The 15,288-nt window shown below is 42.0% G+C and overlaps 1 protein-coding gene across 1 annotated transcript in view; it reads left to right on the top strand.

The window, feature by feature from the left end:
• Positions 1 to 1,746: 1,746 nt before the first annotated feature.
• Positions 1,747 to 15,288, top strand: part of IDO2 (indoleamine 2,3-dioxygenase 2) — a 67,386-nt gene continuing 53,844 nt past the window's right edge. The window contains exon 1 of the mRNA XM_032143856.2: positions 1,747 to 2,024. Within this exon, the coding sequence (XP_031999747.1) occupies positions 1,926 to 2,024 (99 nt within the window). The 5' untranslated portion in view covers positions 1,747 to 1,925. The remainder of the gene's footprint in view (positions 2,025 to 15,288) is intronic.

The raw sequence follows: 15,288 nt of genomic DNA on the forward strand, positions 1-15,288 counted from the left end.
TAGAGTGTTTAATTAAATAATTCGTTCATGCTGTAAAAAGTAAAGTAGATGTTCCTCTTCAAAGACTTTCCTCCCCTAATTAGGAATAAATAGTAACTTCTCTTAGAAGTAAAATTTATTCAAAGACCTGTGCTAACATTCTTAAGTATCTGCTAGCCGCAATAAGGAAATCAATGTACTTTATGTTCGTAGCTCCCACAATTTAGCCTAAATATTTTCCCTGGCATGTTTATACTGGTCCAAGCAAGCATTAGGTCATAGCCTGTTCCTCTTCCTTATTTAAAAGTGTTTTTACCTTTCTCAGCGTTCCACAAGTTACTTCCTCCTTCCTTTGTTCTCCTCTACCTTTGCCTCTTTTAAAAAGTTCTAAGTTGCTAGCCAATCACGGCAAATACAGAATATAAGGTCCCATTCCAGCCAACAGAAACTGGACACAGCAGTAGGGTGGGTGTGTCAGGTTATAAATGACCCTGTCTCCTTTGTTCGGTGTACTCCAGTGGCAAAACTGCTGGCAAGTGTACCTTTTCTGCAGGAAGTAAAAATGGCCTTACTAAATAAATTAAATTTATGTTCAAGTGCTATTTCTTTTTTTTTTTTTTTTGAGATGGAGTTTCACTTTTGTTGCCCAGGCTGGAGTGCAATAGCGTGATCTCGGCTCACTGCAACCTCCACCTCCCAGGTTCAACCAATTCTCCTGCCTCAGCCTCCCGAGTAGCTGGGATTACAGGCATGCACCACTATGCTCGGCTAATTTTGTATTTTTAGTAGAGATGGGGTTTCTCCATGTTGAGGCTGGTCTCGAACTCCTGACCTCAGGTGATCCGCCTGCCTTGGCCTCCCAAAGTGCTGGGATTACAGGCGTGAGCCACTGCGCCCGGCCTCAAGTGCTATTTCTTTACGGCACGGAAGAACAAACATTTCAAACAATGCTATTACCAAGTTTGTTAGTATTTATTATCTCATTTGCTAAACCTAAAAAATATATATCCTTCTTTAACGTGATAGAATATTTCAAAAAGTTATTGTGTTGTTTCTTAAAATAAATCAATCATAATCCTAGACTATGTTGCTCAAACTACACACAACACCCTCTGAGCTTCTGGCAGGCCCTTCTTCCCCTCCCTGCTCACCACAGATCACTGAAATAATTGTCTGCATGTAACTTCTAATTTTGATAGTTTACTCCATTTGGAGTAACTCTGACCCATTTGTCAAATTCACGATGGAGCAGGTTCCTGTTAGGGTACAGGTTTGATAAACCACAACCACAGGTCTATTTCATTTCTCCTTTTCCAAAGTGGAACAAATTTGTCTCTGGGGTTTAAAACTGCTTTTCTCGGCCGGGCGCGGTGGCTCACGCTTGTAATCCCAGCACTTTGGGAGGCCGAGGCGGGCGGATCACGAGGTCAGGAGATCGAGACCACGGTGAAACCCCGTCTCTACCAAAAATACAAAAAATTAGCCGGGCGTGGTGGCGGGCGCCTGTAGTCCCAGCTACTCGGAGAGGCTGAGGCAGGAGAATGGCGGGAACCCGGGAGGCGGAGCTTGCAGTGAGCCGAGATCGCGCCACTGCACTCCAGCCTGGGCGACAGAGCGAGACTCCGTCTCCAAAAAAAAAAAAAAAAAAAAAGAAAGAAAAGAAAAACTGCTTTTCTCACATTGGTGTGTAAGAGAAAATGAGGGAATTTCTTTGAGTTTGTTTGGTTTGTCTGTTTGTTTAATCGGCATTTTTTAAATAATTTACTCAGCCCTGCTTCAGAGAAAGTCCATGATGATCTGGAATTCAACCTCAGGGAAAAGTTCTCTCCTGTGCCTGAGACACTGCGCAACTAACTGGAACTGAAGGATGGAACCTGGGTGTTTAATATATTAGGAACAGTTGATTCTTCAGTGACACTTTCCACGCAGATACTTCAAACAAAATAATGGAGCCCCACAGACCGAATGTGAAGACAGCAGTGCTGTTGTCTTTGGAAAGCTATCACATATCTGAAGAGTATGGCTTTCTTCTCCCAGATTCTCTGGTAAGGATAGAGCCTTGGTAAGGATAGGTCAGAATATGTTTCTTGAGATGTTGGTTGGTTTGTTTTTTAAAAATGTATGTGATTTTTAAGAGACATGCAATATAAATATCAAGTTGTTTACCTGAGAAAGATGCTATAAAGAGCATAGATTATCATTACCATCAAAAGAGAAGTGACAGATACCACAGAGAACAGGTCAAATGGAATATTTTTTGTTTCAGTTTCTTTTGACTAGATTGTCAGGCCAGAGAAATTATAAGCAAACCTGTAGTTATCAAGAAAAAGAATGAACTTAAATAGAGATAAATTATAAGAGCAAATATAGAGCCTCAGCACCTGGAACATGGCACTTCCAAGTACATGAGCTAAGGTCACAGCAAGACTCAAGCCCCTTCAGCAGAATACCTGGAATTTCTCTATTAAAGATCTTCTCCTTTGCATGACTACATGTTTGTAATGCAGATCCCTCCAGGAGCGCTTATGTATAAACTGTCCTGGATCACTACCACGACATTTTGATGTAAATTAGTTTATCTTGACTTGCTAATGGTAGAAAAAAAGAGAACATGAGGAAACTTGGGTGCTTTCAGGGCTGGTAGGAAGGATTAAATCTTTGCGGCAATTTCTGAGAAGGGGAAGGAAACCTTGCTAACAAACAATACCTCTTTCTTAATTCTACTTAGGGCTCAAATTGTAATGCAAATCTTTTTCATCATTTAGCCCTTATAAACACTGTTTTTCTCATCTGGTGTGGTCCAAGGCCTAGAACATTAAAACTATCAAAGCTTTTACAGACCATCAGGCGTTAACCCCCTCTTTCTGCATTTGAGCTAGCTGAAATCCGGAAGAAATGACTTGCTCAAAATCATGAGTGGCAAAAGCAGAACTAGTTCTGCTTATAACTCTTGACTTTTAGTTACTATTATTATTATTATTGTTATTACATCCTAAATGAGGGCCAAGGCCACTCAGTTAAAAATCTTGGCGTCCAGCCCAGGTGCAGTGGCTCACGCCTATAATCCCAGCACTTTGGGAGGCCAAGGCAGGCGGATCACTTGAGGTTCAGGAGTTCGAGACCAGGTTGATCAACATGGTGAAACCCCGTCTCTACTAAAAATACAAAAATTGGCCAGGCGTGGTGGCACATGCCTGTAGTTCCAGCTATTGGGGAGGCTGAGGCAGGAGAATCCTTGAACCCAGGAAGTGGAGGTTGCAATGAGCGGAGATCATGCTGTTGGGAATGAAGTTTTTGGTGTCACAGAAAAAGAATGAACATGGGAACAAATAATCCTTCAGCAAAGGGAGCTTTACTTTCTGCAGAAAGGGTGCTACTCAATAGCTGTCCAGCCTTGAGAGCACACCAAACAAAGGAGACAGAGTTATTTATAATCTGACGCATCTACCCTACTGCTGTGTCCAGCTTCCATTGGCTGGAATAGGACCTCACATTTTACACTTTACCCAATTGGCTATTAGTTTAAAACTTTTTTAATTGGGTAAGGGAACAGAACAAAGAAAGAAATCAAGTTGCCCAGGGATAGTTAAGGAAGCATCTCCAAATAAGGAACGGCATGCACTATGGGCTGGGGCTTTTCTAGTTCTGTCCAGGCATGCCGGAGCAAGCTACGACAGCTGATTTGGACAGCCACTAATAGTGTCTAGCAATCTTATAGTAAGAAATTGTGACTTTTTATAATCTTTGAAGAACTTTCCCATTTCTCACAGTGCTACTGCACTCCAGCCTGGGCAACAAGAGTGAAACTCGTCTCAACAGAACAGAACAGAACAGGGCAGGGCAGGGCAGGGCAGAGCAGACAGCTCTCTACTCATGGAAGCAGCAGAGTTCTTATCTTCATTTATATCACTCCGATAACACTCAGAAGTAGATAAGTCTCAGGGTAGGTATTCAGTAAAAGCCCATTGAATTCCACACTATTCTTTAATCATAGTTAAATGGCAAATTAGGCTGGAGGGTGGGGGTGGACCCTCTCCTAAATTACTGCAATGACTGCAACATCGGACCCCAGGATTTTTTTTTTTTTTTTCTGAGACGGAATCTCTTTCTGTCGCCCAGGCTGAAGTGCAGTGACACTGTGAGAAATGGGAATGGACCGGACTGTTTCCTCTGACACTGCCACTAGGTTGACGAAGTGTCCCTATTTGTTAGGTACTGGATGGACGCCTGACATGCAAGACTCTCAGTGCTAAACCAGGAAAGTGCTGGGACAATTCAGATGAGTTGGTCACCCTAAGTTGCACTTAGTAGCTCTTGTGACTTTGACTGAATCACAAACATCCCGACCCTCAATTTTCACATTTACTGGATGGAGATCGGGTGCCACCTCCACTAGATTGCTATGGAGAATGAATATGAAAGCATTTTCATAAATCCAGTGTAAGGACCAGAAGCCAGTCTTCTGACCTTGAGCCAGTGCTTGTTAAAAACTCCACTCTATACATCTAACCCAATTCAGGAATATCCTGCCTAGTTCCAAAGGAAGAAAAGACCAAATTGCTCTTATTGGGATTAAATGTGTAGGCTGAGCTGAGGAAAAACAGTATTACAAATGAGCTAAACATGACGTAGATCCACAGTTGTAGAATTCCCCACTTTGTTCTTTCCTCTTTCATAACTATGGAAACAGATGAGAAACAGTTACAGCATCAGGTTCTTGTGACACTCCCTGACTGATATGCTATGGCTTCGTTAATGGAATTTCCATTCCTGAGCTTATGCAGAAAAAAGTCCCGTGGGAAACTGGTTTTACTGTGTTATGATCATTTTCCCCATAGTTCTCAAAATGTACTTCCTTGTTTCAGTTTTAATTTTCTTTCATTGGTGTGACCATTTTCAACTGCTCCCTTTCTGGGAAGAGGTAGCAGAAGGACATTTTCATCAAAATCTGCCCCAAGTTGCTTCACAGATGAGGAGGGACCCAGCCACTAAAATCACCAGGCAGAGTGTTGTAAGAGTAGATGGAGAATCACAATCGGCTGCCCTGCTCAAGGGGACACCAGATCTTACTTTCGTTTAGTTGAAAGGCAAGCGTCAGAGTCGGGAGGCTGTACCTTCATGTCCAGTGGCCTCAGAGAAGTTCCTTCAGTATCTCTTTTAGATGAAACTCTTTTAGAAGTTCCTTCGGTATCTCTTTTGGTTTCTCACTATAGATAGTTGCTTGAACGTGTCTGAAGAAAACATGGTCAAGACAGTGACTAAAAAAAATTCTGGTTTTGGGGAAGGAGTCTGACTTGGTTTCAAATATTCTATCCCGTTGTTTCTGTCAAAGTTCAAACCTTTCCAAGCTCCAACATTTATTGTGGAAAATGTGTGCCTCACCAACTCATAAAAATAAATGTTTCATGTGCCCTACGTGTGTAGAGGGGGCATGGATGTGTGTTTTTGGAAGCAGGGCTAATTTCTCTTTAGACATGGAGAATACGAGGAAATTAGCTTCACATCAGCAGGAGACAAGAGTGAAGAGAACTGAGAGAGCCCAGATGTGAGGCTCTGGAGTTCAGATTTTTTTTTTTTTTTTTTTTTTTTGAGATGGCGTCTTGTACCCCAAGTTGGAGTGCAATGGTGAAATCTCAGCTCACTGCAACCTCCGCCTCCCGGGTTCAAGCGATTGTCCTGCCTCAGCCTCCTGTGTAGCTGGGATTACAGGCATGAGCCACCATGCCTGGCTAATTTTGTAGTTTTAGTACAGATGGGGTTTCTCCATGTTGGTCAGGCTGGTCTCAAACTCCCAACCTCAGGTGATCCACCCTCCTTGGCCTCCCATAGTTCAAGGATTATAGCCATGAACCACTGTGCCTGGCCTAATTTTTGTATTTTTAGTAGAGATGGGGTTTCACCATGTTGGTCAGGCTGGTCTTGAATTCCTGACCTCGTGATCTGCCCACCTCAGCCTCACGAAGTGCTGGGATTACAGGCGTGAGCCACTGGGCCCGGCCTGGAGTTCAGATTTAACACATCCTGTAAATGACATGATGCATCTGATATTTGAAGAGTTTTCCTCAAAGAATGTTACATGCAAGGTGGTTTAGAGTTGTTGTTCCTGGCTATATAGCAAAAGTACTTGGGGAGTTTTTAAAAATACTGATGCCGAAGCTCCACCTAGAATAGCTCATTCAGAATCTCTAGCATAATTGACCTCAGTACTTGAAATATGATTATTATAAATGTTAGTCAACTGCTTTTTTAGGCTCTATGACTGATAGAAATCTTTCACTTTTATATCATCTCCAGTTAATGAGTCCCATAAATTGAAAGTCTAGTGTTTAAATTTTTACTTCACATTTATTTTTACTGATTGTTTTATTATGGTTTTTTCGAAACAGTCTCGCTTTGTCGCCCAGGCTAGAGTGCAGTGATGCCATCTCGGCTCCCTGCAACCTCCGCCTCCTGGGTTCAAACGATTCTCCTGCCTCAGCCTCCCGAGTAGCTGGGATTACAGGAGCCCACCACCAACCACACCCAGCTAATTTTTGTATTTTTAGTAGACGGGGTTTCACCATGTTGGCCAGGCTGGTCTCGAACCCCTGACTTCAAGTGATCCACCCGCCTCGGCCCTCTGTCTCAAAACAAAAACAATAACAAAATTTTTCTCTTCTACCCGAGATGTTTAAATTTAAATCACACCATTTGGACAAAAATTCCCTGTCTTATCCTTAAAAATAATTTGTAATCACTAGCTAGTTTTGAGATCGATTGCCATCTAACCGAATACCATTTGTTCTCTCTAGTTTCAACTTAATAACCCTTTCTGCATTTTCTATTCTTTCAAAATTTTTCTGGCCATTTTATTGTTTCCATTTAGTGAAAATTTATTCACTGGTTTCTATGCCTAACGGCATTTAGGAAGTTGCTTAAGATACAGACGTGATAAAAAGACCAGTGTAAAAACTCTCCACTCCTAGACATTATTTTCTAGTCCTCATCTCCTGGCATTTAAGTCCTCAGTGATTCTATGCACCTTGGCTTTTGGTTTGGGCAGATGCTCTGAGTTTAATGTTTCTCTGAGATGATGACTCCCTATTCAACTCACAAATCCCATAAGGAGGCCTCTGTGCCTTTGCTGGTGCCCCAGACAGGGTGCTGATCCTTACTTAGCTTCAAGATTGTGAAGTCATATTTAATAGTATAGTGGTTTGCCACAGCTGCTGTAACAGCAGCCACAAACAGTTGGGCTTAAAATACCGCAAACAGGAGGGCTTAAATCACAGAAGTTGATTTTCTCACAGTTCTTGAGGCAAGAAGTCCAAGATCAAGGTGTCGTGGAATTGGTTTCTTCTGACGTCTCGCTCCTTGGCTTGTAGATGGCCTTATTATTATTGTGTCTTCACATGGTCTTTTCTCCGCTATGCACAAATTCCCCATGTCTCTCTCTTCTTTTTTTTTTTTTTTTTTTGAGACAGAGTTGCACTCTGTCACCCAGGCTGGAGCGCAGTGGTGCAATCTCGGCTCACTGCAACCTCTGCCTCCCGGGATCAAGCAATTCTCCTGCTTCAGTCTCCTGAATAGCTGGGATTACAGGTGCGCGCCACAAAGCCCAGCTAATTTTTTGTATTTTTAGTAGAGATAGGGTTTCGCTATGTTGGTCAGTTGGTTTTGAACTCCTAGCCTCAAGTGATCCGCCCACCTCGGCCTCTCAAAGTGCTAGGATTACAGGCGTAAGCTACTGTGCCCAGTCTCCCCCTGTCTCTTTGTGTCCAAATTTCCTCTTCTTTATGGACACCAATCAGATTAAATTGGACCCACCCTAAAGGCCTCATTTCAATGTACCTCCTTCAAGGTCCTATCTCCAAACACAGTTATATTTTTAGGTACTAGGGCTAGGGCTTCAGCATAGGAATTTGGAGGAGACATAAGTTAGCACATAGCAGAAAATATAAGGCCAGGAAAAAATATTCTGGCATGCTAGATGGACTCATTAACAAATATTAATCAATATTAACCAATTAACAAATATTTCTTTAATATTTGCCTGATTTTTTTTTTTTTTGAGACAGAGTTTCACTCTTGTTGCCTAGGCTGGAGTGCAGTGGCGCAATCTTGGCTCACTGCAACCTCTGCCACCCAGGTTCAAGTGATTCTCCTGCCTCATCCTCCCAAGTAGCTGGGACTACAGGTGCGGGCCACCACACCCGGCTTATTTTTTGTATTTTTAGTAGAGATGGGGTTTCACTATGTTGGCCAGGCTGGTCTCGAACTTCTGACCTCAGGTGATCCACCCGCCTTGGCATCCGAAAATGCTGGGATTACAGGTTGCCTGGTGATTTTTAAGAGGAATGACTGAGCTCTCATGTCAGGTGCGGGGAGGCGACAGAGAAAGTTGAATACTCTGACGGTAGCCATGATCCATAGTGCTTAAGCTTAGACTCAAATCTACCCGTCCCTCAAGGAAGAAAACAAAGAAATAAAAAAGAAGAAAAGAAATCTCCCAATGTCAGGTCCCACCCTCTTTAGAAGTAATTTCAGCAAAACTTTGTTGCTATTTTGGCATTACTCTACTGTAGTAGCTTGTCAAAATACTGTCCCCAAACTTTTTCTTTATTTTTAGATTTTACTGTTTAATGTATAATAATAATGTTCTAACATTAAAACATAACCATAGCAATGCTCAGACTCACCTGATCTTTAAATATATTGTTGAACTCAATTTTATGACATCTTCGGAATTGTCTTTTTGTATTCATAAATAGCAACAGTGGATAGTGGCTTTGGTTAGTGTTATTATTTCAAAGATTAATCTTTAGGTTACGTTTTCTTCATAAGATGCATTAGATGCCTTTTTTTCTTTTTTTTTTTGAGACAGAGTCTTGCTCTGTTGCTCAGGCTGGAATGCAGTGGTGCAATCTCAGCTCACTGCAATCTCCACCTCCTGGTTCAAGAGATTCTCTTGACTCAGCCTCCTGAGTAGCTGGGATTACAGGCACGCACCACTATGCCTGGCTAATTTTTGTATCCTTTTTAGTAAAGACAGGATTTCCCCATGTTGGCCAGGCTGATCTCCAACTCCTGACCTCAAGTGATCCACCCGGCTTGGCCTCCCAAAGTGCTGGGATTACAGGCATGAGCCACCACACTCAGCCAATTAGACGCCTTCTCATGCTTTTCTGTGTTCTGAAACAGATCATCTATCTGTTGATACAGCATAGCTCTTCAGACTGGAGACATTTTAGTCTGTAAGTTTTGAATTACATTTTCTATTCCCTTTATGCTTATTGTTCTAGTTAAGTTTTTTATTTCTAAATAAAAATACGAATTTTTGCATTCCCAAATGCGAACTCAACTGAAATTTTCAAGTGTATTAGCAAAATTTATTCATAGCAGCCTCTTATGTTTCATTAAGAATTGATTTTTTCTTATTCCCTGTTGAAGTTTGTTTATAAAATATAGTAATAGTAATAAATATAGAAAGTGTTCACTTTGTAGTAGGCCCTGTGTTAACTTTAACTACACTTTTTAAATCTAAGCCTCACAGTAGTCTTGGATGGACGTGGTGGCTCATGCCTGTAACCTCAGCACTTTGGGAGGCTGAGGCAGGTGGATCACGATGTCAGTAGTTCGAGACCAGCCTGGCCAACATGGTGACACTCTGTCTCTACTAAAAAGACAAAAATCAGCCGGGCATGGTGATGCATACCTGTAGTCCCAGCTATTGAGGAGGCTGAGTCAGGAGAATTGCTTGAACCCAGGTGGTGGAGGTTGCAGTGAACCGAGATCACACAAGTGCACTCTAGCCTGGATGACAGAGTGAGACTCCATCTCAAAAAAAAAAAAAAAAAAAGAAAAAAATAGATCAATAAATAAAATAAATAAATAATCCTCATAACAGTCTTCACCATTTGCAAATGATCCATTTGACAATAAATGAATTCAGCACTATCACTGAAATATATTTCCGAGGTGACCAATTTTCTCAATTTCTACCCCACTTCAATCTACCTTCGTGTAGCCCCAGGACTATCGTCTCCTCCCCTTGTTTCCTTATTTCCATTCCTATTCAGCTGTAACACATTCTATGCATAGCAGTCAAGCGATGCTTAAAAATGAAAATCAGGCTAGTGGTGGTAGTTCACACCTATAATCCCAGCACTTCGGGAGGCTGAGGCAGGAGGATCACATGAGGCCAGGAGTTTGAGACCAGCCTGGGCAACATAGCGTGACCCCATCTCTACAAAAATAAAAAAGAATTAGCTATGCATGATCCTACGTGCCTATGTTCCCAGCTACTTGGGAGGCTGAGGTGTGAGGATTGCTTGACCCAGGGAGTTTGAGGCTGCAATAAGCTATATTTGTACCACTATACTCCAGTATGGGTGACAGAGTGAGATCATGTCTCTAAAAAACGTAAAATGAAAATAAAATCTTGATAGTCTGCTCTTTAAAACTCTTCCTACAGGGCCCCTGTGATGCTCACCTGTCTCTAGAAGGGCATGTAATAGCTCTTTCTCCTTCACTTTACTTTGATACAATGTCAGAACAGCTTCTTTCCATCAAAACTTAAACCTTTTATTGCATTTAAAATTATCTGCTTCGAATTCTAATCTTTCTGATAGTTTAGGTTCTAATTTTTTGATGTTAATATTGTCACCCAAGTTTCCTGTTCATATTTACCTTGTTTATTTTTATTTATTTATTTATTTATTTATTTATTTATTTGAGATGGAGTCTCACTCTGTCGCCCAGGCTGGAGTGCAGTGGCGTGATCTCGGCTCACTGCAACCTCCGCCTCCCGGGTTCACACCATTCTCCTGCCTCAGCCTCTCCAGTAGCTGGGATTACAGGCGCCCGCCACCATGCCTGGCTAATTTTTTGTATTTTTACTAGAGATGGGGTTTCACCGTGTTAGCCAGGATGGTCTCGATCTCCTGACCTTGTGATCTGCCCGCTTCGGCCTCCCAAAGAGTTGGGATTACAGGCGTGAGCCACAGCGCCTGGCCTTTATTTTATTTTTTGAGACGGAGTTTTGCTCTGTTGCCTAGGCTGGAGTGCACTGGCGTGATCTCAGCTCACTGCAACCTCCGCCTCCTGGGTTCAAGCGATTCTCCTGCCTCAACCTCCTAAGTAGCTGGGATTACAGACATCTGCCACCACATCAAACTAATTTTTGTATTTTTAGTAGCTGAGATTATAGGCGCGTGTCACCACGCCTGGCTAATTTTTGAATTTTTAGTAGAGACAGGGTTTCACCATGTTGGCCAGGCTCGTCTTGAACTCCTGACCTCAAGTGATCCGCCCATCTCAGCCTCCCAAAGTGCTGGGATTACAGGTGTGACCCACTGGGCCCGGCACCTGGTTTATTTTTGTGCATGCTCTTATTTTTAATTTTCCTATGCTACTTTTTTAGCCAAAATTTATACTTAACCTAATCAAGCATTAATCTAACAGAGTTTAGTGTTCATATAAAATACAGTTTTACAAATCTGTTTTTCTTTAAATTATAAATTTGTTAAGAAAATTATCCAAAGAAATGATCCAGAAGCAAAAGGATGGCTGTGTGTCTTTTCAATATCATTCTGGAGCATTGTCTCAACCATCTCACTTTATGGTGATTTAAACATCTAGAGGTTTTCCCTTTGTTTTCTGTGCTACTTAGTATTGATTAACACTGTTGTGCTACTTCAATCTGAAGTTCCATGTTAATTTGTAGATTTTTTTTTTTTTTTGAGGCAGAGTCTCGCTCTGTCGCCCAGGCTGGAGTGCAGTGGCGCAACTGGCTCACTGCAAGCTCCGCCTCCCAGGTTCAGGCCATTCTCCTGTCTCAGCCTCCCGAGTAGCTGGAACTACAGGTGCCTGCCACCACGCTCTGCTAATTTTTTCAATTTTTTTTAGGAGAGATGGGGTTTCACCGTGTTAGCCAGGATGGTCTTGATCTCCTGACCTCATGATCCGCCTACCTCGGCCTCCCAAAGTGCTGGGATTACAGGCATGAGCCACTGTGCCCTGCCGTTAATTTGTAGATTTTTATACAGAAAAGCAGCAAAATATTTCTGTTGAGTAGAAAATATAACTCCAATGCTTATGACTGTACTCCCTATAGGTCACTAACTCATTGTGTGTCTAACCCAGCAATTTTATGTCAACACTCTTTCCTCAAGCTTCTATAAACTTTGGCTGGGCACAGTGGGTCACACCTGTAATCCCAACACTTTGAGAGGCTGAGGCAGGTGGATCACCTTAGGTCTGGAGTTTGAGACAAGGCTGGCCAACATGGCAAAACCCCATCTCTACTAAAAATACAAAAAATTAGCCAGGCGTGGTGACACATGCCTGTAATCCCAGCTACTCAGGATGCTGAGACAGGAGAATCTCTTGAACCCAGGAGGTGGAGCCAAGATCACGCCACTGCACTCCAGCCTGAGCAACAGAGTGAAACTGTGCCTCTAAATAAATAAATAAAATAAATAAATAAGTCAGAGATTGTGAATAGGATATACCCAAGTTAGGAATTAATTAGGAGCTTGAACCCAGGAGGCAGAGTTTGCAGTGAGCCGAGATCGCACCACTGCACTTTAGCCTGAGCAATAGAGTGAAACTGTGTCTCAATCAATCAATCAATCAATCAGAGATTGTGAATAGGATGTTGGATGTACCCAAGTTATGAATTAATTAGGAGCTTGAACCCAGGTTTGTCTCAGATCCTCAGGGACTGAAGACTTCCAAGTGAATTATGGGTAATGTATAGGTCTATACTACTCCAAATTTACAGTTTTCAGACTTCCCTGGGTTCTCGTGGACCTTCCATGTCATTTGTATGTTTAGGTTGAGGTCCCTGGTCTTTTCTCCTCTGTAATTAATTTCACACCCACCCCTATCTCAACTCACACAACTTGATCTTCACTCCCATCTGCTGAGAAAGTGAGTCCATAAAGAGTGAACTCCTTTAAACTCCAGATCTTCTCCTACTGCTGCAAGGACAGACATTCCATTCTGGCTTTCTCTCTCCTCCTTCGCTCCTTCCAGTCCTTTGCTCCTTCTGCATTCTGTTGCTCTCCTCTCTCCTTTGTCTTCAATCTCTCCCTCTTGCAATAGCCAACTATAAACTGCTCAAGCTTCTCATTCTTAAAAGATCACTCTCAAATGCAAATTCCCTACTGCCTTATGGCTCTCCTTCAAAAGTAATCTACATTTTCTCTGTTTTCTACTTCCTCAACACACTAACGTTTGAACCCTGCTTCTATGACCCTGACCTAAATTTCTATTAAATGTATGTACATAAACTAATATATATTTGTGACCTCCTAATATCGTTTTGTTTTTTAAAGAGGTCAATCTTACTTTAACTTTGTAATGATGCGATTGACCTTCTGATGATTCTCTACTTCTGTGAAATCCTCTACTGTCTTGACTTGTTTATTTATTTATTTATTTATATATTTATTTATTTTTGAGATAGAGTCTCGCTCTGTTGCTCAGGCTGGAGTGCAGTGGTGTGATCTCGGCTCACCGCAAGCTCCACCTCCCGGATTCATGCCATTCTCCTGCCTCAGCCTCCAGAGTAGCTGGGACTACAGGCGCCCACCAACACGCCCAGCTAATTTTTTTGTATTTTTAGTAGAGACGGGGTTTCACCGTGTTAGCCAGGATGGTCTCGATCTCCTGACCTCGTGATCTGCCCGCTTCAGCCTCCCAAAGAGTTGGGATTACAGGTGTGAGCCACCGCACCGGCCCTACTGTCTTGACTTCTGTAGGGTCATTCTATTCAAGCTCATTGAGCGTCTGTCAATATGTTTTTGATCCGTGTTGCTGGAATCACTTCCTCTATCTGCCTTGTGAATATTCTCCATTGTAGTAATCTAGGCTTTCTTCTCCTTTCACTTTTCGTATTCCCTCACATGGCTTTATATACTCTTGTGGTTTTAACCACAATATAGGGTTTTTACTGTAGTTATGCTTTCAAATTGTATACTTCTTTTTTTTTTTGAAATGGAGTCTTACTCTGTTACTGCAGTCTGGAGTGCAGTGGTACAATCTTGGCTTACCGCAACTTTCACCTTCCAGGTTCAAGCGATTCTCCTACATCAGCCTCCCGAGTGGCTGGGATTACAGGCATGTGCCACCACGCCTGCCTAATTTTTTATTTTTAGTAGAGACAGGATTTCACCATGTTGGTCAAGCTGGTCACAAACTCCTGACCTTAGGTGATCCGCCCTCCTCGGCCTCCCCAAGTGCTGAAATTACAGGCGTGAGCCATCGTGCCCAGCCCCAATTGCATGTTTCTAATATGACTTTTCTCCTGAACTTTAAACTATGTATCCAACTTCTCAGCACAGTCATATCTTTTGATTCCACAGGTAATTTAATGTCAATATATTTAAAAATGAATTTACCACCTTTATCCCCACTCTTCGACTTTCACCTGCATTTCTGTCTCAATTCATGTTTCCATCCATTCATTTGCTCACCTAATTCATAAACATGGAAATCATCCTCACTTCCTCTTCTTCGTAGCCCAAAAATTCAGTTGTGCAGGTTATACACTGAGAAAGGAGCCTCAGGTCAGGGGGATAAATCAGAGATTGGTGAACTTTTTCTGAAGGGCCAAATACTAAGTGCTTTAAGCTTGCCTACCATATGGTTTATGTTGCAACTACCAACTCTACTGCTGTAATGTAAAAGCAACCATAGATAGTATGTAAACAAATGAGACAGGCTGGGTACCCAGCCAATGAAAATTCACAAAAATTAATGTAGTTTACTGTCCCTTGGGTGAGAGTTGGGGGTCACTGAAATTCAGACTATGTCTTACTTGGCTAAACCACAGGCCTAGAGTGGGCCATAAATGGAGCTATTGGGCTAGTGATTTTCTTGCCTTAAGCCCCCCGCCCCAAATTTAATAATCACATCATTTTAATTTCATCTTCCAAGTATGTCTTGAATATATGGCTTCTCCTTTCTAAATTCACTGTCATTACCTAAGTTTAGTCCTTGAACAGTATTTTAAAGGCTTCCTTATCTGACTTTATATCTTAAAGTCCTACAAATTTATCTTCCTAAAATTCAAATCAAACCATGTCACCAACTTACAGAAAGGGAAAATTCATATATTCTACACACAGCACATTTCATGTAACTTTCTAGGCTCATCTTTCATCATCCTTTTGATGCAGGATTTTCTGCTCCTTAGCTCAGCAAAATCCAGGATCTTGTCTCATGACCAGGAAGAATTAAACAGGTGGACATAATGAAGGGTGAGGATGATGGAATTTATTAAGCGAAAGGGGAGCTCTCTGCAAAGAGAGGGGTTTCACCAGC

Source organism: Hylobates moloch, unplaced genomic scaffold (assembly GCF_009828535.3).
Source record: "Hylobates moloch isolate HMO894 unplaced genomic scaffold, HMol_V3 SCAFFOLD_22, whole genome shotgun sequence".
NCBI classification, from domain to species: Eukaryota; Metazoa; Chordata; class Mammalia; order Primates; family Hylobatidae; genus Hylobates; species Hylobates moloch.